General features: G+C 35.4%; 1 protein-coding gene across 12 annotated transcripts in view; it reads left to right on the top strand.

Annotated features, from left to right (window-relative positions):
* Positions 1-26,447, top strand: part of WAC (WW domain containing adaptor with coiled-coil) — an 81,384-nt gene that overhangs the window by 47,034 nt on the left and 7,903 nt on the right. For 8 of the 12 annotated variants that reach the window (XM_070601357.1, XM_070601359.1, XM_070601355.1 and 5 more), the window contains exons 5-11: positions 3,564-3,679; positions 4,227-4,339; positions 8,543-8,851; positions 20,374-20,619; positions 22,045-22,167; positions 23,114-23,262; positions 25,776-25,894. In XM_070601357.1, coding sequence (XP_070457458.1) covers positions 3,564-3,679; positions 4,227-4,339; positions 8,543-8,851; positions 20,374-20,619; positions 22,045-22,167; positions 23,114-23,262; positions 25,776-25,894 — 1,175 coding nt within the window. The remainder of the gene's footprint in view (positions 1-3,563; positions 3,680-4,226; positions 4,340-8,542; positions 8,852-20,373; positions 20,620-22,044; positions 22,168-23,113; positions 23,263-25,775; positions 25,895-26,447) is intronic. The other 4 variants (XM_070601363.1, XM_070601364.1, XM_070601362.1 and 1 more) reach the window with 1 other exon arrangement.

The following is a 26,447-nucleotide window of genomic DNA, read 5'->3' as shown; positions in this document are numbered from 1 at the left end:
CATTTATTGTTGTTTAACACAGAGCCTTGCTCATGGTAAATATTTAGGAAAAGCTTCTTGAATGCCTCCTTTTTCCTAATCTAAGTCATGATAGGACTTAGAGATGTTACGTAGACTGTTTTAGATTAGTTATTCGTATTTGTGGGTTTTTTTTTTTAGAGGCCTCTGAATTGAGTGTCTTCATTTAGGAAAAAATATTTTATTTCTACTTACAGACATTATAATTGGAATCTTTCCTTCTAAGTATCCTTCGCCAATTTTGATTTGCTTGGAAGTGCTTTAAATTCAGTCCTAGATAACTTTGCATTTATATTCCAGTTCCTTTTGTTATCAATTAAATCTTTTGCATGTTTTGTAGCCAAGTTTGAGGCCCTTAGAATCTGTTCTTTGTAAGCAGTCTTGCCTGAAGATAGTCTACTTAATTTTAAAAAAATAGAAATTTATCAGAGAACTCTTAGGATGCCATGAAATTTTTTGTTACAGCGAATGCCATCTTTGATGCTGTTATTTAATGAACTATTCTTTATTAATAATTCATAAATTAATTCCAGGATTGTTTCTTTTCCATAGTTTAACTTAGAAAAGAAGTAATGGGACTCCGTATTTCAGGGAGAGAGTGGAAAAGTAGATGCTTTTTTTTTTTAAGAAGAGAAAAGCAGCATTCATATAAGAGTTTTAAAAGACATTTTGAATTGAAGGAGAGCAGATAGGTGCCTCAGTAACTGTTTAGTGCTGTTCTTTTGGAGCAACCATTTTCATACTTTTTAGTCTCAAGACCTCTCTATTCATGAAAATTGGGAGCTTTTGTTTATGTGGACTCTGTCATCAGCATTTACCATATTAAAAATTAAAACTGATAAATTTGAAAAATAATTCATTTAAAAATCAGTTATAAACCCATTACATGTTAGCATATGCAGTCTATTTTTATGAAAAATAACTATTTCTAAAAACATCAGTTTCTCTTTAATGCTCGACTCAATAGAAGGTACTTATAATTTCATATCTGCTCTGCAGTCAGTCTTTGTGATATCAAATCTGTACAGCTTCTGAGAAAACCCCACTGTGTTCTTGTGATAGCTTGAGGAGAAAAAAGACAAAATTGTCTTAGTATTATTATGAAAATAGTTTTGATCATGTGAAATGGTCTCGGGATCCTTCAAGGGTTCCTGGACAACAGTTGGAGAGTTGCTGCCTTAGAGCATGTGTTGGCGACTACATCAAGCCCAGTTTAGAAACCTTGAAATGTTTGCAGGCCTTTTGTTTGTTCTTAGTTTTAGATATTCTTTTTTTAAAATCAAGAAATTGAACACCTGAGGATCTAATGTATAATACGGTAACAATAATTGATAACACTGTATTATATAGTTGAAATTTGCTAACAGAGTAGGACTTACATGTTCTCACCAAAAAGAAGGTAAGTATGTGAGATGATGGATGTGTTAATTAACTAGATGAGTGGAATACTATCACAGTGTATTTGTATATCAACTGATCACTATGTACATTTTAAATATCTTATTTGTCAATTATACCTCAGTAAAACTGACAAAACCGTGAAAAGAAATTTAACACTTCCTGTTGCACATCAGCATTTTAAAAATTACCCCATTGCTTAAAGGGGTTCCCCCGCCATAACCTTTTTTGAGGATGGAAGCGGGGTGGAGAAGATAAGCTAAAGTTACTGGTGTGTGATTGTAATCTTGTGCTCTGGAACACATTTCATTAAGTAAGACGTTAACTTGTACTGACCCAGGATTTGATAAGCAAAATTAGTGCAGTGTTGTAGACCCATGCTGTTCAGAGTTCTGATGTGTGAACTTCTAACTATCCTGGAGGTTGTGCCAAAATGTAAATTGTGTTGTTAAATACACTGTTTGGTTGAGCTGAATTTCTTCGTTTTCATAAAGCAAGACTTTGTGGCGAGGGAAGCAATGTGTTGAATACATATTCTGATGCAAACTCCTTACCTCTTCCAGGACAGGTAACAAGAGCATTGGTCTTGACCACTCTGCTCTACTCTTGATGTCTTCTGTCTGCCTGCTTCAAATCTTATTCTGTCTTCAGACCTGTCCAGTAATCCCATATAACCCCTTGCCAAGTAAACCAAATCTTCTAGATACATCCACAGAAGGTCTCAGTTTGCATAATAATATAGGTTTAGGGAGAGGTTGGTGGTAGAGAAGAACTTTGTGAATTTGGGCTTCTCAAAATGGGTCCCTGCAGCTTGGTGTAGCCTACTTCTGGAAACTAGGGGGATTGAGAATTAACTCTCCATTGATTTTAGAGGTTTGGAGGCAGAGGACTGATTTCCAATAGCTTCATTTTCTTGGGACGTAAACCCGAGAGCATAAACATATGGCAGAATCTGTAGTATTTCTTTAGCTACCCTCAAAATTATAACGACGTTTCCAGAGTTGGTGTTGATTTAGTGTATTAAATAATGGGCATCTGGAAACCTGAGTTTTGGTCCTTTCTTCTGCCATTAACTAGTTTTGTGACCTGTGGACAACTCGTAAGTTCTGTTCTCTCAGCTCATTTACTACTTGGTAAAATTAAAACTGAGTAGCCAGGGCATAAGAGTTCTTTTCCTCAAGTTTTTTTTTTGTTTATTTTTGGGTTTTTTTTTTTTTTTTGGTAGATATACACTCTGGTGAACCCAGAAGAAAGACTACCAGAGTATAGCATTGTTTCATTTTAATCTCAAAGCTCTTTTGAAAAAATAGTGCCCTTCATCTAGAAGTATACTTGGGATTCTACCAGTTTTCCTGGGGCCTGTGCAGGCACTTAAACTTGACCCTTTTTGAGATGAGTGCCATGAAAACTGAGACTTGCAGATTTTTCTAATTTTATTATAATTTTATAGTGCCTATAAAATACCTTAAGGAGACTGTATCTGAGAACTTGTGAAGACCAGTTTTAGTTACAGGAAAAATGAGTGATGCTGCTGATCCTATATGTTTTGTGAGATAAGGTTTAGTTAATACTTGACCCATCTCATGGATTTTGAATGTGAAACAAATTTATAGTTTTTAATTAGCTTTGTGTTTACATTAAAAAAAGTTTTTGTGCATTTTTCCACCAAGTAGCAGTAAATACAGGCAGGTTGTTGTTTGTTACACTGTTTGTGATTACTTTTGTGCCTTAGAGAGTTTGGAAGTGATGTGCTCTCATACCGTCGAGTCACTTGAGAGTGGGTTCCCAGCAACCCCTCCCCATGTGACTGGATTTCAGCAGTTAAAATTAGGATAATGGGGAACTTTCGTAATGCTTTTCTAAATTCAAGATGCTAATTTTGCATTTTTCTTCCTGTGCCTAATTAATATTTATTATTCTGTTTAATTTGATGTTTTATAGGGTTTTCCATTGTTATCTTTGAAAGTTTTTTAGACCAAGGTTGTCTAAGATATATATGCAGATAATTGCATCCTAGGTCGGGGCACCTTTATCTCATAAGTCTTTTGCCATATGTATGCTTTGAAAGCCGTTGATATTCTTGATATTTTATATCAAGTGGTTAGATAGTATTAACATTTTCTAATTTTTAAAAATATATTTTTAAGCCTTATGATTCTGCAGATGACTGGTCTGAGCATATTAGCTCTTCTGGGAAAAAATACTACTACAATTGTCGAACAGAAGTTTCACAGTGGGAAAAACCGAAAGAGTGGCTTGAAAGGTATTTACTCTTAATATAATTGAATAATATTTCTTGTTCTTGATTTACAGGTTAACACCTTAGAACATTAAACATTCTAAGTTTAATTGCAGTGGTTGGCCCATTGTCTGTCTTTTCCATAATTTCTCTTTACCTTAAAAAACAAAAGATGAAAAAAAATACAGGACAGATAAGTAACTGTCCACAAGGGCCTTGTGAACAGTCTGTATATTTTTAATTAAAAAATTTATATTAGTCTACATTTATGCATGTCCCTTATAATAATTTATAAGAGAAATTTTTATATTTCTTGTCAGACAATAGTATGTTTCCATTATATATGTAGAATTAATATTACAGAGGTTTGGTTGTAGGGTTAATGGCATATAAATAATTGGTAAAGTGTTGCCTTCAGTGAGAAACATTCATGTTTGCTCCATCCCATCTCCCACACCAGTTAAATGATATGACCATGTTCCCTTCTTCTGAGCGTTTGGCTGAAAGTGTTATATGTAGACTCATTGTACCTCATTTAATTTTTATGGGTTTATCTATTTTTGATTTTTAGAGAACAGAGGCAAAAAGAAGCAAACAAGCTGGCAGTTAATAGCTTCCCAAAAGATAGAGATTACAGAAGAGAGGTGATGCAAGCAACAGCCACTAGTGGGTTTGCCAGTGGAAGTAAGTATTTAATGTTTTTCTTTGAAACAGTATAAGGTTTGATTCATTTTTGTAGTTCATTTGCTTTACAAATCAATATGCATAGCCATTGACATGTGTCAACTAAAATAAGTAGAAATATATAGGGTTTCTTTTATGTTGGGTCTGTCCCCCCACCTTTCACCATTTGTTTGCTAAGATGGGAAAGGGTACACGATGGAGTGGTACACATGTGTTCATCGCTACCCATAATGGCTATAATGCAGTTGAGTTGGTGAAAAATAAAATTTCATGTTGGGGGTTGACTTCTTTTGTTTTTTGGAGAGGAAGGTTGTCCCTAAGCTAACATCTGTTGCCAGTCTTCTCTGTTTTGTATATGGGATGCTGCCACAGCATGGCTTGATCAGTGGTGTGTAGGTCTGTGCCTGGGATCTGAACCTGTGCCCCCTGGGCAGCCAAAGTGGAGCACAGAAATTTGACCACTCTGCCCCCTGGCTGGCCCCTGGATTGACTTCATTCTAAAACAAGAGCTTTCTTCCTGCCCCGCCCCCGCCCCCCCCCCCCCGAATTATGTCCTGTTAAACTACTGGACACTGAAATCCCATCCAAAACTCCCTGGGTGCCAATCTAATAATTGAATTGTAGCCATGCACAGATAGGGACATCAAAGTACCTGTTGGTGTTTTGTGTTAGCAGTGAGAAACTTGTTTATCCTTATATTCGAAAACTGATTTCACCATGATCATAGATCTGTGTAACATCTCCATGCTGTGTGCACACCTGAATGTTCTTCTGAGGCTAGATTTTGTCCAAGTGGGACAATATGGGTAGCATACGTTTGTGTTTTAATTCAAATTAAATTTGAACTTGAAACTTTTACTAAACGTATTCTATTCCCAGTGGCTTCCTTTGTCCAGGATAAAATTTAGATGTCACATAGAGTTCTTAGACTCTTTATCAAATTATGAAATTTTGAGAACAATTTTAAGATGTGTTCTTGGAATTCTTAGGCTTAAGTGTTGGAATTCTCCTCCTCTAACTCAAAAAGTAGAGAATGTATTTGGTCTCAGCAGAGGATATTGATTTATATTAGTGAAATGGTACTTAATTCTTAGAAAACAAAATCTTTTAAAGTACTGAAGTCATAAAATTAGGAATATTGTATTTTGAGACAGAAGACTTAAGTTCTAGTCCCATTTCACTTAATATCTTAAGTAACTGACTTTTGGCAAACTATTAAAGATGAGGTACTGGTTTTACTCTCCAAGTTAGAAAAAAAAAAAAAGAATGCCACCCAGCTTGTGGGCCTCCTGAACAAATTGGGGGAGGAGTAGCAAGAAAAAATAGCAAATGGGTGTAAAAATAATTTTTTTTTAGTTCTTAGGCCAGGCCTCTCCACTTATTGGCTAATAGTTCTGAGAGAGGAAAAAGATCACAGCCTAGTATGTCTACTTTATTCTTTCCCACATAACCTATCATTTAAGTCACCTCTCTATTGGAATAGAGTAAATGATGGGGGGGAATTAGAAATCTTATAGAAATACTGATGGAAGTAAAAATATTATTTTTGTCTTTTTAATAAGCCATCTTGAAGGAAATAAAATCAGAATTGTGTTTTTAAATTATTTGTACATCTTTTTCTTTCAAAAACAAAGAAAAAAATAGGTGAGTTTTTTTCTTTGTGATTTCAAAAGCAAGGGATATTTGTTATTGAAAAGGTAAGAAGAAGGAAAAATTTTTAATCTCATGACCCAGAACATTTGCAGACTTACACTTTTTTCTATCTGTACATAAATGTGTATAAAAATTACATATTTATGTATTTTACACCAAAAATGAGAGATACTACTGTTTTTAACCTTTGTTTTGTTCAGTAATATTTCAAGGATATGCTTCCCTGTTAGTTTATAATTCTGCACTTGTTATATTGACTGCATGGTATTTCATTTTTTCCATGTGCCTTCATTTATAAATAATTCTCTATCCATGGATACTTGGGTGTTTTAGCCTTTTCTTACTGTAAACAATGCTGTGATTCCTATTTCTGCGCACTTAGCTGATTACTTCCTTAGCTGAATTTCTAGAAGTGCAGATGGTGAGTCAGTGCATCTGTCATTGTGTTGAAATGTAGTCATGTATCACACTTTTTCAGTTTTAAGTAATGTTTGAGAAAGTACCTTAGCTATATTGCTGCTTTTTTTTTTAAATTGGTCAACCGAGCTATACTTGTTGTGGTAGTAATAAAGTCACTAAGCCATTTAAGTGCTTCACTTTGTGTATTCAAAAAATGTTGGCAGAGTTTTCCCATATGTTTAGTACCTTGGTGTTCATATAGGGTAAACCTTAAGGTTTGTGGTTCCTAACTGCCAACAAAAGAAGAGAGTGTGTGTGTGTGTGTGTGTGTGTCTGTCTGTCTGTCTGTCTGTCTGTCTGTCTGTAGGGGACGTGGGAGGATTGGAAGGATTTTATATGTAAAGAGTTAAAGGTAGGAAAACAGATTTTAGAGAGACAACCAAAAATGTCTCCAGACATTTGCTAAATATCCTTGTTGGTGGCGGGGGTGGGGGGAGGTATGCAGATAGTCGCCGCTTTAACTGTGTTCTCTCTAGAGTTGCCAAGGAATAGAAGGCTGCTGGAGCTATAGCTTCCTCAGTTCCTCTAATGCTGCTGCTGGAGTTTTTCTCCAAAACTTAGGAATGTTAGAAGTAGTATCATCATTCATTTTCATGGGAATACATTTACTTGATACATTTTGATTGTAGTCATACAGAACTGGAAGAGTGTTTTCTTGGTTGAGGAAATAAAAGTTCTAGGTAATCAAGTGACAGGATTGGTGGGAATTGGGCATGGTATTATTTCTGTTATATTTGACCCTAAAAGCTTCTGTTGTAGTAGTATTCTTAAGTTTTATGTGCATGCACTGTGATAGTTTACTGATGAGTTAATATCGTGCAACAGGTGTTTGCATTCTGCTGTGATAGCTCAGTCTATTTGTTCATTTTTCTGATAATATATGTGTAGTTTATAACACTAAATTTCATTTAAGTCTAAGAGCTTGTGTTGGGATATGAGTGAAGTTTTTTTGGCAGTGCCCAGTACCTTTTGTCATGGTGTAACATGTAGGAGTTGTGCACTGACAACTTGAAAACTGACTTGTAGACTTAAGCTTACTTCCTTCTTTGTGCTGTCTTGGTCTCTAGACTTGGAGGAAGCATGAATTGGAAAAAACAACACAATATTCATCAGGGAGGGTATCCTTTGGTAATACCATTATGTACCATGTACTTGAATCTTAAGATGTTTCTCTATTTGGAAATTGCTCTAATTCTTTAGTGACTGATTAGAGTATTGTAATGTAAGCTAGCGATTTTTTTATATATATAAATTTTATTACTGTGATTTTTCAAATTTTTCTTCTTTTGTAATCTTTTTGTGTAAGCAGAAGTACTTATTTCTGAGTTTAAAATATTTTTGTGGCTTTAAATTGGAAGAGGACCTGTTTTTAATAGAACTGATAATAGCAAGTAGATTTTTCTGACTTTGCTGCAGATGTAGGACTTCTATTTTCAGATAGCATTATCTATAACTTGATTTTATAACACTGATGTTTGTTAGCATTATTTAAAACATGAATTGATTTACTTATTGAATGCACAGTTCATCATAAATTCAGCCATCCCACAATGAGTTTATTTAATCCCTAGCACATAGAGCCCACTAATCAGCTGCTTGAGTATTCAGAAAAATCAGGCTGGTAAAGCTACTCTTCCTTTGCAGTTGAACCACTGTGGATAATTCAGTCACTTATTAGAACCTGTGGTCCATATTTTAAAAGAACGAACCATTTACGTTTTCTATTTTTAAAATATTTAAAAGTTTTTTATTTGAGTAAAAGGTTATAACTCCATATATTGATTTTTTTTTTTTTAATGTTTTGTTTGGACTACGGTGTGGTGCTAAAGAATCCCCAAAGACTTGTAGCCCACTTGAAATCTGAGTATAGATTAATATTTATAGCTGAGCTAAAATTCCTCTTCCAGTATTTGGATGTTTATATGCTAGAGCCAAAACTGCAGACTCTAACTGGTCTTGCAGTTTTATGAAAAGATAGAGGTACAAGTATGTTGGTAAATTAGCTGATGTTAAAGACAGGATTCTAACGTAATCTTTTTTCTTCCTCCTTCTGTCATTCCAACATCTCTTTTTTCGAACTGTGAACTAAAGTGGAAGACAAGCATTCCAGTGATGCCAGTAGTTTGCTCCCACAGAATATTTTGTCTCAGACAAGCAGACACAATGACAGAGACTACAGACTGCCAAGAGCAGAGACTCACAGTAGTTCTACGCCAGTACAGCACCCCATCAAACCAGTGGTTCATCCAACTGCTACCCCAAGCACTGTTCCTTCTAGTCCATTTACGCTACAGTCTGATCACCAGCCAAAGAAATCATTTGATGCTAATGGAGCATCTACTTTATCAAAACTGCCTACACCCACATCTTCTGTCCCTGCACAGAAAACAGAAAGAAAAGGTATGCCATTATTACTAGATGCTGCACGTTGAACTATAGTTTCTGATTATATTACATTATTTTCATTAGCTTAAATAAGACTTAATTATAAATTCTTTTTAAAAGTTTTTTAGAATGTTACTGCATAGATTTAGGTCTAGAGTTAGCCATATTTAGCTTTTTATTTTAATTTTTAATTATGAAGCCTCAGAACTGTTTTTTGCGTTTGACACTTTCAAGTCGAGTGCTTAATTTTAACAGTTAGTAATGGTTTAAATAACTTATCAAAGCCAAATGACTGTCCCTTCATATTTGTATGAAGTAATTTTTGGTTTTAGTGATAATTGTCTTGATGGTTTAGGTTAGAAATTGTTTCAGTTTTCTATTAATTAAAATTTAATATGAATAGAGACATTTTAAAACTTGTCATTTCTACATAACATGCAGCTACTGGTTTCAGTTTTTGAATTAGAAAACTGAGTTATGGGTCACAAGATAAAAAGTCTTAATGTCTGAAGAGAAGAAGTTAAACTTTGCAATCCAAATTGTGTTTATTCGACTCAGTGCTAATAACATGTTAAGCATGTTCAAAGAAGTTACAGAAAAATTGTGACAGCTACTTGGGAGGTGACACGTAATGGAAGTAGAGTGATGGGATAAGTGTATTTGCATAGACCTTTCACAATCCCAAAGTTACACTTTAATAGTATGTTTTAAGACACTAAAGAAATTAAAAGGCAGTAAGTAAATACATTGTGGGTAGACTCATTAGCAGACTAATTAGCAGATTGGCATCAGTAAATGTTAAGGAACTTTTAAATGTCCTGTGTGTTTAGAAGATGCTCCTTGGACCTGATGAGTCTTTAAGCTTTTTATCTATTGTCTCATTAATTATTTCATGTTGATTTAATTTATTGACAAAGGGTTCAAATAATTGGGTTTCTTTTGCTTCTATTTTTCTCTCCTTTTATTTGAATTTCCCTTGTAAGAATTATTACACATTACTAAACCATACTTTTATCGTATGGTGCATGATACATTAAACATTAAACAAGTTCCAAATGTTGTCAGACTCCCCAAAGATGGTTTGTACAAAATTTGTATGTACAAGTCGTATTTACCCTGATGCAGAATTAAAATACAAAGAGTATTCTTGGGAGATGAAATCCGAATTAATGTAGTAATTGTTAAGGTGGTAGTGCTTTCTAAAGGGTCTTATGGTTTTCAGTTCTTACAATGTTATTTTGATTCTTTAGTCTCAGAAAAATGTTTTAAAAATATCTGTCAGTTAAAAAAAACATCCTATGGCCTTTTAAAGGTCTTTATTTCGTTTCACCTCTTGTTCATGTCACACTTTTTAGCTCTGACCTCCCTTTTAAAAGCCTTTTCCTTCTCTGGTTTCTGGAATACTGCTACTCTTAGATTTTCTAGTTGTCTTTTCATCTTGCCCTTTAAATATCAGTAGGTTCAGTCTTTTACTATTTCTTCTTGCTCAACATGTCTTTTGCTGGTCAGTCATTCTTTTGACTACCTTGTCTGCATAAGTAACTCCCAAATCTTCATTCTTAATTCACACATACACCTGCTTCCCTTCTGTAAGCACTTGTTATGTCTCCTCAGAATACAGTATGTCCCAATCCCTTTTCCCACAGTTTATTCTTAGGTTCTCAGCACGTGACAGCACTATCCCCCTAGCTATTCTTTGCTCTTCTGCCTTCTTGCCCACCTACCCCATCCACCCATTGACAAATCTTAGATTCTTCCTTCTATATCTTATTTGTGTATATCCTTTCTCTTGTTCCTGCCACTGCTATTATTGAAACTCAGGTCCATCTCTCTTGAAATAAGCTTTTGATTACTGCTCTGCTTCCTTGTGCCCAGGCTATCCACTTATGGTGGCATCATTATAAAATTTAAATTAGATTGTGTCACTTCCTTGCTTAAAATTTTCTGATGGTTTTCCATTATCCAAAAGATAAAGTCCATACTTATATTTCTTAGTAAGATTATAGTAGGCACTTCACAACCTGGTTGCAGTCTGTCTTACTAGCTTGATCTCCAACATTCCATTCTTTCTTCCCTGTAATTCATCTGTTATAAAATTGTACATTTCTTAGGACATGTTATGTTCTTTCATGTTGTGAGCCTTTGCTGAAAAGGACATGTTCTTTCCCACATTCCCATTCTCTTGAACTCAGTACTCTTTCTTTCAGAGCCAGTACTCTTTCTGTAAGTCCTTGGGTTCTCAGTGTCAGTTAACGTCTCCCAGTCTGTGTTTTCCAAACACTCGGTCTCTTATAGCACTTAGCGCATTGTAATTTTAGTTCCTTCCATTAGACTGTGTCCTGTTTAGGGTTAGATGTTATGTTTTACTTTATCTTGTTCTTTGTTCCCCCTCTTCCCTCTCCCTCCATGCTTCAAGCACCATTCTTGACAAACTTAATTAAAAAATAACTGCTTACTAGGTTTGATGCTAAGTGTTTATATACGTTTTCATTTATTTCCTTAAAACAGCACTTTGAGGGAAGGTATTATCTCTTAGAGATGAAGAGCCTGAACATTGCCACAGTTTAAACGCATGGTATTAGAGGCAGCTTCTCCAAAATCTGTGTTCTTTCCACAAAATTGTAGGTAGTGAAAGACACAACAGATTGGATTCTGGTTATTCAGAATTCCTGACAAGTCATAGGTGATTCAAGTGTAAATTCTGCAAAGTATGTTTGCTAATGACAAACTTTGTATGAAAATTTTATATATGATTTTAAACTTATAGGAAGAAATTCAGTTACCTTGGAATTGCCTATTTATATGGGGAAAATTTTACAGTATTTCCGAATATGTCTCTGGGGCATGTAAATTGAAGACGATATTATTTCCTTAAGTAAATTGTACAACAATTTGGATCTTTTCAGATTGTTTTCCAGTTAGTCTAAATTTGTGAAGCATCCATTAATTTGAAATACATATATTTTTCTCAATGGAGATATCCACTTTATTTAAATTAAACTTACTGTTTACTCTTCTCATCAACATAGTGATTTGCTTGTTTGGATTTTCCTTAACAAATAATTTTAGTAAGAGGTTGATGGTTCAAATAAGATTGGTCTCTTGAGCTAATAGTATAGCAGAACTGTATCTAAGGATGTCAACAGTAGAATACGGTGTTAAATAATACAAGAGCAGGATCTTTGTTTTCTTAACCACTGCTCTATCCCTAGTGCTTAAAAAAGTAATAGTCATCAGTAAATATTTGTTGTAGATGGATGAATAACTGAAAGAAGGGTAGTGAGTATGTTGAGGGTTGGGAAAGCACCTGCATTGGTCATGGTTTAAAAATGTACTTGGAGAAAAAGAAGAATGTTATGTGTGTTGTGCATCTAATTAAAGGGTACCAGCAGTAGATTTAGATCTGTTTACTGCCAGTGTGTCTTTCAAGAAAAAGAACCTAACAAATCGAAGTATATGATTGCTTGAGGGACAGAAGTGTGGAGAAGCTGTGAAGCTCTGGTTTTGCAGCGAACAATCCTGATGTTAGGTAGGGCAAAACAAGAGGGTCAGGTACCTCCTTTTAGATCTGTATCTGTTTGTGTTAGGGTAACATTTGAACTTCTATGGGCAAGATTAGTTTATTGGACAACCATATAATAAAATAACAGAAACTCTGATGTGCAAAAATATCTAAAACGGATTTTTATTGTTGGTACCCCTTTGACCATTCTAAACTGGACCTAACTCCACCCTCCCTTTCAGATTTGTGAAATGACAAAATAGGCAAGAGATATGGGTGCTTGTTCTTTCCTTTGCCAAATAAATGCCAGAGTCAGAAGAGTTTAATGACCTTAATTAACAAGTTTCTTATTTAGTATTTTAGAGTTATGATTTATTAGCGTAGATAAGCTTGAAAAGTAAACAAAACCACATAAGCAGACCTATTCAGTGATGTTAAGCCAGCTCTCAGAAGATTAGCATGGCTAAATATTCACATAGTTATGCTGGTTCCATAGTCTTAATCTACTGGGAGGGAGATTAGTCATTCATTAATATGAGGTGTGAGTTTGTCACTTGGAATAAATTTCTCTTTTGTATTTTGATGGTATTTGTAGACTGGGTGAAATTTGAATGAACCTGAAGGCTTTTCAGTATGTGTTAAGGCAGTAGCTTTTTATAGCCAACAGAAGGTTATTAACTGGCTGTGGTGGGCCTCATTCATCCCTCTGTTGCTTTACTTTAAAATAATTTTTAGGATTACTAAACATTCATGAAAAAAGAGAAGATTGGCCATAGATTTACTCGTTTTATTTAATGACTGAATACATTACTGAAGGAATTTAGTCTGGTCTAGTCAATAAACACCCATTACAATGACGGTTACAAAAACAACAGTGGAAAATAACAAGTGGTTTTGAGGACTTGGAGAAGTTGGAGCCCTTGTGCATTGCTGGTAGGAGTGTAGAATGGCAGCTGCTGTGGAATATGGTTTGGCAGTCCCTCAATAATTGAAATATAGAATTAGCATAGGATCCAGCAGTTACACACCTAGGTATGTAACCAAAAGAATCGAAAGCCAGGGAATCAAACAAGTATTTATATTTCTACAGCAGTGTTTATAGCAGCATTATTCACCATAGCCAAAAGGTGGAAACAATCCAGGTGTCCATCAACAGATAAAGAATAAAATGTGGTATATATACACGCAATATTACCCAGCCTTAAAGAGGAATGAAATTCTGATACATACTGCAACATGAATGAACCTTGAAAACCTTATCTAAGTTAAATAAGCCAGACACAAAAGGGCAAATACTGTATGATTCCACTTACGTGAGGTACCCCAGAATGGGCAGATTCATAGAGAAAGTTGAATAGTAGTTACTGGGAAGATGGGGAGCTATTGTTTAACTGGGTGGAGAGTTTCTGTTTGGAAGGATGAAAAAATTCTGGAGGTGGGTAGTGGTGATAGTTGCACAACAATGTGAATATACTTAATGCCACTGAATTGTAAGCCTAGAAATGGTTAAAACGGTAAATTTTTTATTATGTATATTTTATTAGCATAGAAAATATCAAGAGAAAAATTAGCAAAACATGGGAAATTAGATTAATCTAAAATGAGATTTTTTTTCACCCTTAGGATTAGTGACAATTAACAGTTGAATTCAGGGAGACAGTTGGTGAAGTCTGTAAGTTGGTATTACAGAGGTCACTTTAGTAAAATCTATGAAAAGTTTTGAAATAGGCTTATCCTTTGTATGCATTACCATGAAGATTTTCTCAGTTGAATAAAAAAGCAAGTTGCAAAAATATATCTTTGTTATAAAATTTCAACATTTTATTTATGTGTATTTCTAAATGCTTAGAAAAAGTTCTGTATGGATACATGATTAGAAATATTCATGAATTATAAAATTAAAAGTAAGTTAAAATGAAAGTCACAGATTATATACCATGTGTTGTCACCTAGCAATCTTATGTTTGTTTCTACTACACTTGTATACCTTGTTTTTCTTTATAATTTCTCCATGTTGTACTCTTCTTTGTAACACCACTACTACCCAGTGGAACAAGCAGGCTGCTGTTGTGGTATCAGTAGTCAGAGTTTTGTTCACATGTGCTGTTCAGTATTAATACAGCAGCTGTCAGAACATCATGGGAAATTAATGATTAGAAATGCAATTAGTACCTTTTACTCTCTAAGTGCACTGTCTTTTTAGATCTTCTTATAGATCGAAAAGGAGTTATTTGGCATACCAGAAAAATTGTAGGTCAGAAACAAATTTTGACTTTGGTATATGCTGTCGGATATTTTGAAAGGGTGCCTATAATTAGAAGAAGTGAATGATAGTACTTTAAACCTTTAAAAAGTTAGGTTTTAGTAATAGATTTCTATATGAAGTCTAGTCTTTGGTAGTTTACTCCCTCTACTGGCAAAAATTGGAAATATAAATGAATAACATAATTAAAAGCATAAAGGAAGAGAAAAAGGTTTTATCAAAACAAATATACACAATTTAAATTAAAATCAAAGGGTAACCTACTTATTTTATGGCTCATATTAAAGTAAAGAATTGGTTAGAGATCTATAAGTCATAGAAATATCGGGTAGGAAAGTGACTTAGTTCATTTAAGTTTAAAATAGCCTGGCAAGAGATCACTAAATATCCTTAAAAAGATCCTAGGTGCAAACACACACACACACACACACACGATTAAAATGCTAGCGCTAAAACCAGATACCATTCTACTGCCAAAGACTAATTGTGAAAAAATGCTTAAAGTAACCTGGGTTTCTTGAATGCTTGGGAAAGTTTGCATTTAAGGAATGAGACTAGAGGTTGATATTCTTAAAAAGCAGAAGAGCCTATTGAAATGGCTTCGTAATGTAAAACACTACATTACTTCTCTTATGTAAACTCATTATTTGTCTTTAGCTATTTTCAAGGATCCAGATATTTCTTTTGTTTCATTTGATAAAAATCTGTACAGGGGCCGGCCCAGTGGTGCAGTGGTTAACTTCACACGTTCCTCTTCTCGGCGGCCTGGGGTTCTCCGGTTCGGATCCCAGGTGCGGACATGGCACCGCTTGGCAAAAGCCATGCGGTGGTAGGCGTCCCACATGTAAAGTAGAGGAAGATGGGCGTGGATGTTAGCACAGGGCCAGTCTTCCTCAGCAAAAAGAGGAAGATTGGCAGCAGTTAGCTCAGGGCTAATCTTCCTTAAAAAAAAAAAATCTGTACGAACATGTGATTAGGTGTATTAACCTCACATCCTAACAGATTACATTCTAGATTAAAAGGTTTTAGACAAATAGAACTGCTAATGAAAATTAAATATCTGTGTAGAAAAGACACTCAGTGATTGTGTACTTGTTTCAAACAGTAGCTTTGTTGCCTTTGTGTGGGGGCGGGAAAAAGTGGTTGATTATTTTATAAGATTATTTAAAATAAGTCCAAATGAGTTAAATTTGTCTCAAAGACTGTATAATGTTACTCAGCTTTATGAAAATAGCATGAAGTGAGCCATTTATTGTCTGCTTTGTCAATTATTTATGGAGACCTTCGACTCTCCTCCCTGTTAGCCAACGTTTTGAGACTAGAGGTTAAGTGAAAGAGCACATTCACATGCACCTGGGCTTTTATTGCAGAATCAGGCATCCAGTCAACAAATACGTGTTGATGCCATCTTGGTGCCAAGTCTCATTTTGTACCAGGGCTACAGTGATAGAACAAAATTCATCTCCTGCAGGAGTTCATTTTCTCATAGAAGGGAGAGATGGTAAACTACATAATAGAAGATTCTGGGTAAGATAAATAGATCTGTGTTAGGGCTCACTGAACACAGGAGGAGCACCTAACCGATACTTTGCTTTTATAATATTTTAGTGATGAAACTAAGATTACCTTTCAGGATAGCATTTTATATTTATATTAATTATTAAATAAGTCAGTTATTTTCCATTTTGCTTGTAGATTGAGGCAAATAATATTAAAACATGCTTTGGATGGGCTTTTGTATGGTTGTCTTTTAGGGAGAGGGGATGAATGGAGCTATTTTTTACTAGTGAAAATAGCATGCTGAATACCTGCCAGAAAGTGTAGGTTAGCTTTTCTGTCTTTGATCTTACCCTTTCTCCATTCAGTCCTCCATGTTTGTGCTGTGTTTTTAATTTTGTTTTGGTTGTGTTTCATTTTGTTTTTAAACTTAAAAGGAATCTTGGGAAGTTCTCTGATCTGTTTTTTCATAACCAGCAAGGGGTGCCAGAATCACCTATAGAGCTCTTTCTTACAAGTTCAACATATGCTTGGGTCTCCCCAGGTTCATTAGATCTGGGATGGAGCCCTGGTATCTGTTTTTTGTTTTTTGTGTTTTTTTTTTTTTTTTTTGAGGAAGATTAGCCCTGAGCTAACTACTGCTAATCCTCCTCTTTTTGCTGAGGAAGACTGGCCCTGAGCTAATATCCATGCCCATCTTCCTCCACTTTATACGTGGGATGCCTACCACAGCATGGCTTTTGCCAAGTGGTGTCATGTCCACACCCGGGATCTGAACCAGCGAACTGCAGGCTGCCGAGAAGGGGAACTTGCACACATAACCACTGCGCCACTTGGCCAGCCTGTTGTGTTTTTTTTTTTTAATTTTCAGGTGATTGTGATAGCATTTCTTTTTGAAAACTCATACTCAAAATCAGACTTTTCTTTTTTTTTAAGATTTTATTTTTTTCCTTTTTTCTCCCCAAAGCCTCCCAGTACATAGTTGTATATTTTAGTTGTGGGTCCTTCTAGTTGTGGCATGTGGGACACTGCCTCAGCGTGGCTTGATGAGCAGTGCCATGTCTGCGCCCAGGATTCGAATCAACGAAACACTGGGCCGCCTGCAGCGGAGCGCGCAAACCCAACCACTCGGCTGCAGAGCCAGCCCCTCAAAATCAGACTTTTTAATAGAGAAATTCTGGCTTTCAGAAATGTCACTTGCTCGAAGGTCCCATAAGTATTAAGTAGTATCAACTGGTTGCCTTGCTCTTCATCCATCGTCTCTCACAAAGCTCTCAGAAGAAATCTCTCCGTATTAAAATCACAACTTAAGGATGTTTAGTTTTTGTGACTTTATTTCTGTATGGTAATATGTATTAGTTTCCTTATTTTGGAATGTTTCCTTTTCTTGCATTAAAAGCAACATTGAAGAATTTTCAAGCCTGTATTAATTTTTCAAATTTGTGGATAGATTTAGCAGCACCAAAACAAATTTGAAAACAACTCACACCTTCTTTTCCAACTCCTGTCATTGAAAGCAGGCAAAAACCACAGTAAAAGTAATAATGGAGTAAGGATCATTGCAGAGGGATCTAAGTACTAATTTAATTGTTCATGCAGGATGTAAAAATACAGAACTTGATTCATTCTAATCATAAATCAAGACGCCCCTAAGCTGAATCTTAAGGGATATGATCTGGAGAAAACTGCTCCTGTAGTCTATAATTGCCCCATACAATGTAATAACTGACAGCAGGTTTTCACAAGGAAAATCTTAGTTCATTCAAGTTTATACTTGTCTGTGAATCCAAAACAGCAAAGCTGAAAATGATAGGTGGTCTCTTAGACTTATGGACCGTCTTTTAAAATGTATGCATTAGGAGAATTAAAGTATCTGCCTTATAAAAATTAAAATGTCTTAGGCCTTCTGAGTTCATCATAATTGATCAGCACATCCTTGAAATGAACTTAAAGCAGCTATGAGGTCCATGTTGTAAGAGCTATTTCCCCTAGTTCTTTGGACTCTTACAGGAGTGGTGTAAAAAGGCTGATAGAGGTGTCCCTTTTCAATAAGCTTGCTTAGTAATTCCCAGCATCTCTGGGACCATGAAGGTTAATGAATATTTAGTTCCTAGAATTGAAAATGAACATCTAGTTATTAGGTAGCAGTGTAATATTCAAATGCAGTGTTCCTAAAACTTCTATACATCATAATAGCAGTTTTAATTCAGTGATATAACATATATATGAGCTTGAAAATCTTCAAGAAATGAGTATGTATGGAAAATTAAAGATACTTTAGCAAATTTTCATGTTTAGTCTTTAGGTCAATATTGTGAGAGAAGATGTATGAACATCTTGAATAGTCCAGTCTTAATGTCATTACCATGGGACCTCTGTTTCTAATTCTCTCTTACCTCCATTAAAGTCACTGTATTAGTGAAGTCCCATGGTATGAAGATACCAATTTGTGTTCATTTTCCTGTTGGTGGACATTTGGTTTGTTTCTAGTTTTTGCTAAAATAAGCAAAATACTGTTATAAAAATTGTCGAATGTTTCTCCTGATTTATGTAAATCAGAGTTTCTCTAAGGGTGTGTACCTAAGGAGAATTACTGGGTCATGAAGCGTGTGCATCTACAGTTTTTCTAGATAACGCCAACTTATTTTTCCAGTGTGATTAGATCGTTTTAGTCTCTACTAGAAATGTTAAGTGTTCCCATTACTGCTTGCTAACATTTGATGTTGTCAGACTTTATTTATTTAAGATTTTATTGTTCCTTTTTCTCCCAAAGCCCCCTGGTACATAGTTGTGTATTTTTAGTTGTGGGTCCTTCTGGTTGTGGCATGTGGGATGCCACCTCAGTATGGCCTGATGAGCGGTGCCATGTCTGCACCCAGAATCCGAACCAGCGAAACCCTGGGCCACCCAAGCAGAGTGCAGGAACTTAACCACTTGGCCACGAGGCTGGCCCGTGTCAGACTTAAATTATTGTCAATCTGGTGAGCGGGAAAGGCTATCCTGTTGCTTTAATTTGCATTTTCATGATTATCAGTGAAGTTGAGTGTCTTTCAGTTTGTTTAACCATTCAGGTTTCTCCTTCTGTAAAATGTCTTTTCATTTCATGTCTTTTGCTCGTTTTTCTATGAATGTCCTTTTTGATTTACAGGAGTGCCTTAAAATATTTTGGTTACCAATACTTTAGGTTTAATTGTTTTGGTTTTTGTAATTTTCTGCATCCTGATGTCAAAGATACCTTCCTCTGTTTCCCTCTTCTAGTTCTAAAGACTTAAATATATTTTAAAAAAAAAAAAAAAGGTTAGTCTACCATTAATTGGTTTTGTTTTAAATAAATGTTTTATATCTTTAAGGCACGTCACCAGCCATGTTTTTTTCTTCAGGAATTTTGTGGCTGTTACTAGCCTTTCCTTCTTTCAAATAAGTTGCAGAATCAGCCTGTCAAATGCTACCAAAAATGCTATTGGGGTTTTGATTGCACTTGTATTGACTCTTTATAAATAATTTACAATCACAGCTTTCAGGTAATAGAATTTTCATGCATATTTTACACATTTTTAATTTTTTTAAAATAGTGAGGCTGGGGATTTTGTGGGGGTTTTTTTTGCAATTAAAAATGTCATTTTTAGTGCTAATAATCTTTAAATGATAAAAAGCTCATTGCCTTATATATTTAATTACAAAAGGAAAAGATGTAATTCTAAAGCTTAATAGTTAAGGATAGGAAGTTCAAAGTAGGAGTCTCCTCTTATCAATATCCTTAGCCCATATGGGGTTGCTCACTGTGGTACCTATCCTGATTTGTATTAAAGTCACTGTCATGTTGTTTTTGTGGTCATAAACACTTTCACCTTATTGTATCAGACATATAAGTTAAATTCTGGAGAATTGTCCTTTTATCCTAACAGAAGCTTCTTGATTGTGTGGTTAGTACATAACTGTGTTTTGAGACAGCATTACTAATAAACAGTATGGTAATTTTGAAATCAGACATGGATGGGATTGAATTATTCCTTTACCAGGTCTTGTGACTTGAAACAAGTTATGTAATCTTTCTTCTTCAATTTTCTCACCTATGAAATAGGGATATAAAAATGCATACCTCATTATTTCTAGTCAGATACTTACTGAGCAGCCCCCTCTGTGTGCTATTTTGTAGAGATTAAATGAGATTACTTGAGTTAGGTGCCTGGTACATGGAAGTTGCTTGTTTGGTGTTGGTTCCAGTTTCCTCTTTTCAAGTAATTTTTTCAGCCGTGTTATTTCCTTTTTATCTAGAATCTACGTCAGGAGACAAATCTGTATCACATTCTTGCACAACTCCTTCCACGTCTTCTGCCTCTGGACTGAATCCCACATCTGCACCTCCAACATCTGCTTCAGCAATCCCTGTTTCTCCTGTTCCACAGTCACCAATACCTCCATTACTTCAGGACCCAAATCTTCTTAGACAGTTGCTTCCTGCTTTGCAAGCCACACTGCAACTTAATAATTCTAATGTGGACATATCCAAAATAAATGAAGGTAAATTTTCATAGTAACAAGTTTTAAAAATCCATGTGCATTTTGCAAAATTATGTAACTAGTAACTAAATCCTCAGTTTAGGAACAGTCTTTGTTTCATTTTGAAGTGCCCATTTGAACTTCATTCTTTGAAATTTATATTCCCCACAGTTTAAGGCCTTTGGTGTTGTAATCAAGTTAGCAATAGCCTGGATTTTCTATATAGTTTTCAAGACTTACTATGTACCTGGTAGTTACTGAAGATAAACTGTTCTGCCTGCTTAATGTTTGTGGTGATTTTTTTTAAGTAAAAATGAAGCAAAGAACGTTTGCTAAAACCGATATAAAAAAATTGATATCCGCCATATTTCAAAAAAAACCTTCTGGTATGGGTAATTAATTATTTGGAATATTAAAAATATGCTAGTTACTAAAAGAGTAGGAATTCGGGTAGTCCCTTCTTAGAATACTTGGAAAAAATTTGAGAAGGGAGGTAATAGATAACATTTTGTTATTTTTCCTAGTTTATTGCATTGTTAATTCCAACCTTGCATTTCAGTATGCTACTAAAGTATTTAGGCAGCCACCTCAAAGAAGTCTGAATAAAAGTGGATGTAGTTTTAATTCGTAAAACATTCAGATTCAACCATTAAATACGAAGAGCGTTGCAAAATTTTCTATTTGTGTACACTTTGATATAATATATTTGATAGTGTTAAGTCGTTAAGTTCTTCAGGCATTGTCCTAAAAATGGAGCTATCTCAGGCTACTTGGTCATTAGTCTTCTATTCTTATTGTCCTCAACTTTTCTGTATTTTGATTTTATTCTCTAAGATAGCAGTGCCATTCTTTCATTTGTTAACGTTTTACTAGGCAAAGTGGGGCAACAAACTGAAGAAACGGTAGCGTAGGAAAATGTCAATAATCAAAGATCTTATGCTTCAAAAATACATGATATTCCTAAGTATTCAGCTTTTTAATATCCATTTTATAAGATTGTTGGGGTGGGTGCTGATGTAGGGCATGGTTAGCTTGTCTCATAAACCAGCTACATGAAATAGCTACCATTTATCCAGTTAATTCCGTGTCATGTATTCCACACTTTATATGGATAGGTTTGTGGTATAATCAGAAGTTCCAGTGAACACACTTTACTGTTTTTTAAAGAGTCTCATCGAGGAGTTTTTTTTAACTGAACACCTAAAGTTTAGTGTAAAGAATACGGTTTTTGTTTATTATAAACTCATTAAATTTCTTTTCCTCTGCCTCAGATCATTTCACATGTCTAGACCTATTATGTTACGCCTTTCTTCTTGACTTTGATTTTGAGAGTTCTGGGTTCAAACACCGCACTTTCGGGTGGGTGGTTCTTGAGTTTTCGAGTTGGTGCTAATGCCATGCATGCCTCTGTGTTTTATTTGAATTTAAGATATGAAATGTTTTTAGTTCTTACAGCAGCTGTGACACAAGCCTCACTGCAGTCTATAATCCATAAGTTTCTCACTGCTGGACCATCTGCTTTCAACATAACGTCTTTGATCTCTCAAGCTGCGCAACTCTCCACACAAGGTATTCATATTCTTAGGCATCTCTAGAATTGTATCTTGATTTTGGGGAAGGGAATTAATAACAAGTTTTTAAAAAGAGTTTGAAGACATTAGCTACAATAATGACTTTATTTTATGTTTGATTTTTAACATTATTTTATTCCATGGTATTTTCATTTACCTTTTCTTTTTAGATGAACAAGCTTTGAAATTTATCTTACAGTATTGTCATCAAATCTGTATTAGTGTATATACATATAATTCAGAATTTAAGTTGTTAGTAAGATATTTTACTCCAAAGCTGAAAGTAAACTATGATATGCCTTCAATCTTTGTGAAACATTGAATATATTTTAGGAGTGAAAATTTGGTTCAAGTTGATGTTAGATAGTTTTTGACTAGAAAAACTAGTCAGAAATGCTTAAGAGTCCTGCCTTGAGTTAGCTATCCTTCCTCTCCGTGAAACTATCCAGTGGAAAGAGATACACTTAGGAACAAAAGGGAAATGAAAAGGGTCATTTTGACTTGTTCCCCAGCCCCAATTCAGAAAGCTGATAAAATGAGCAGGAATACGTGGTCTAAAATTGAAGTATAATTGTGAAAAGACTCTTATAACCCTCTGGTTAGCCTCATGAGGCAGGAGACTAAGGGGCATAACGGGACCTAAATGTAGAATAAGAAAGAAGAAATGAGGATGGTGAGGATGCCTTCATGTGAGAATAGGTTCAGGCTTACCTTCTTGCTCCAGCCTTAGAAAGAGAGAGGGGGCCTGCACTGGGTTTGCTAATTTATCTCTGTCCCACAGCTCGTTTATTTAGTGTGGCCCCAGTGAGTACCTCATTCTGACTTTTTCAGATAAGTTTTCTCTTTGGGGGACATGGGACATGTAGACAGATGCAAAGATCTCCCCCACATATATTACAGAGGTTTTGGATTTATTTGAAATTAATTACTTCACTCTTTTACAGCCCAGCCATCTAATCAGTCTCCAATGTCTTTAACATCTGATGCATCATCCCCAAGATCGTATGTGTCTCCAAGAATAAGCACACCTCAAACTAACACAGTCCCTATCAAACCTTTGATTAGTACTCCTCCCGTTTCATCACAGCCAAAGGTATGTCGCCTTTGAGGGAAATTTGGAAAAGAAACCACTTACTTTTGGAAAAACAAGTTAATAATGTTTTAGAATTTAGAATTTAGAGTCTGTATTGTAGGAAGACCCTTTTTGAGAATGAAATAGTGGTGGAGTGAATGACAGTGAGTGTGAACAGATGCAGGTTAGAATCTCAGTTAATTGGGAGATGGAGGAGGGAGTTACATCTGTACCACTTTTATGCACTGATTCTATTCTCTTTATTGGCGTTGGGGTTTCTAACATGGACAGCGGGATAAAGAAGGATATACTAATTGAGTCTTAATATTTGTAGAGTTTTCAAACTGTAAGAGATAATGAGAGGACACGTTTCCCAGTGACTTTTTTCCCATGCTTTTATTTCAGAAATGAGCCTGTTTCTCTGCTAACAACTTTATATGTATTTAACTTTGACATCATGAGAATCAACCACTATTTGCCTCATTTAACAGATAAGAAAACTAAACTTTTGGTTAAATCTAGTTTGTCTGGTGGAGTCAGAATTTGAGACCTAGGTCTTTCTGAAACAGAACCCATTTTACTAAGCTGTACTACCTGTGTTTATCCAAGCAAAATCTTCCATGGATGGCTCCTCAGAGCAGAGTTAGAAGACTGCTGGTGTCTTCTTACTGGTCTGTGAACAGGACTTTACAGTGCTGCAGTCAAATTTTGTATTACATCATTTGAGTTTGGCCCACAAATTCATGGGCAAAACCCGATCATACCCATTTTTTGCTTTGTAGCATACCACCAGTAAAACATTGAGATTTGTCTGTATTTACTCAATGGTAAATATAGGAGGAAATTTTTTTTAGTTGTTGTAAAATAGTGGGCTGTTTCAGACTTTCTGCTGAAGAGTTCCTTATTCAAATAAAATCGTAGGCAGATGCCTAAAAATAAAAATGCCTTGAAACATAGCTTGAAATTGATGGTAGGCCAGCTTTTAGGTCTTCCTATTGGCTCATTTCTTCCCTACTTCAACCATTTATTATACATGCTTCAGGGTCGATCTAGATTGATTTTTTTTAAATTCTGAGTTACTCTTGTTAGAGCTTTTTATTCAGTTCCGTGTTGTTTACCTGTATTTTGATGGGAGAAAAATTAAAATGTGAGTTTCAGCAAAAGAGACCCTATTCTTAGAGCTCAAAACTTAGCATCAGGGTGGTATCTTAAGAGTACAATAAATGATGACTAAAAGTGAACTAAGTGGTAGTGTTAGTTTTACAGTCATTTATAAAATTAGCATTTCAAATCCCTGAAGCAGATGGCTATCAGTTTTACATCCAAAAACCTTTTGTAGTCATTTTTAAAAATAAGTGGACATTTGATCTTATGTAGAACTTATAAAAATGTTTTTTATAAAAGAACATGTTCTTTTATATTCAGAAGTAGCAGGCCTATCCACATTTGTTTGAGAGAATATTAATCATCCAGAAAAAACCCCAAACAAAAAACTCTGCCGCCGGAGGATGTGACTTAATCACAGCTGGCTTTATCTGCCTTTGTGCCTTACTTTGAGACTTAAAATCGCTTGTTTTCTCTCTGCGGCATCTGACTATCAATAGTGTATGTATCCCCACTGGCAGTCATAGACCTCTTGGTCTGCCTCTCTAGGGTAACATCTCTATGAAAACCATTCAAGTTGAATTTTATGTAGGCTCATTCTTTGATAGAGCAGTCTATACATTTCTCTACTTATGTGGTTGGGATTCAAGCAGCTGTATTTGCATGATATAGTAACATTTATTATTATTGATAGAGAAGTAACAGTAAATCAGAAGAGGTATTATAGTGTATTGTAAAGAAAACTGGGCTCAAAATCAGGAGAACTGGGTGTTTTGGGGTTTTGTTTTTAAGATTTTATTTTTCCTTTTTCTCCCCAAAGCCTTCCGGTACATAGTTGTGTATTTTTAGTTGTGGGTCCTTCTAGTTGTGGCATGTGGGATGCCACCTCAGCGTGGCCTGACGAGCGGTGCCATGTCCGCGCCCAAGATCCGAACCGGCGAAACCCTGGGCCGTCAAAGCAGAGCGCGCCAAATTAACCACTCAGCCACAGGCCCGGCCCCAAGGAGAACTGTTTTCTTATGCTGGTGTGCTCAGAAAGTAATTTGGTGCCCCTGGGCCATTGTATGAAGAAACTAGATCTAAGTCTCAGATCTTGACTCTCTTCCCAGTACACCACCTTTGGAAACTCATTTGATTCTACTTTTTTAAATGTCTAGATTTTACAGTGTTTTTAAGATTATTAACTACATTTGGAGAGGTATGTGGATTTGGGATATGTAAATGACAGTTTACATGATTAAATATGTCTGTATCACGAATATTAATCTTATTATGAAACAGAATTAGGACGACTCGTTAGCTTAAAAATCACTGAAGAATATAAATAATTGGAAAGTTTCATTGATAGAACTTTTGCTTTTATCTGGTTTCCATGCTGTTTGCCCTGTGTGATAAATAGAAGCCCATCTCACTAGATTTTGAAATTTCAGGTCAGTACTCCAGTAGTCAAGCAAGGACCAGTTTCACAATCAGCCACACAGCAGCCTGTAACTGCTGACAAGCAGCAAGGTCATGAACCTGTCTCTCCTCGAAGTCTTCAGCGCTCAAAGTAGGTTGATACTCTGTGTTGAGATAACATTATTTTTTCCTTAATATGGCATGCTGCATTGTTCGAATATTAAAATATGTGTGTATAATAGAATTTGGTCTTGGAAGAATCCATGGATAGCCTAATTTAGTTTTGTGTTATAAAATCTACAAGGACAGATCTCATCTACAAGTAGATTATTGTCTCTAGGAGTGAAGCTTGGGTTATTTTGAAGAAAGTGTCTCTTTCTTTAGAATTTCACTTAGTGAAATATGGGAGTAACAAAGTATATGATACTTGCATAAAGAGGGCACATGATTTTATAATACTTTGTTGTAAATGACATCATTTTTAACCTCATAGCAGTTTTAGATTTGAGTATATTGACAAAGTCAAAGATCTCATGCCTAAAACATGGGCCAGTATTTTCCAACTGGTATGTGTCAGCTTTCCTGGTAGCTTCAACTCTGACCCTATACGGATTGCTTGTCAGTTAGAGCTGTATTTTGTTGTCCCTGTTCTTTATTAATTAACGATACAACTTCAAATGATTTTCATTTGATTGATTTTCCTA

Source organism: Equus przewalskii, chromosome 30, assembly GCF_037783145.1.
Source record: "Equus przewalskii isolate Varuska chromosome 30, EquPr2, whole genome shotgun sequence".
NCBI classification, from domain to species: domain Eukaryota; kingdom Metazoa; phylum Chordata; class Mammalia; order Perissodactyla; family Equidae; genus Equus; species Equus przewalskii.
Note: the sequence above shows the minus strand (reverse complement) of the source record. Positions and strands in the feature narration are given on the sequence as shown.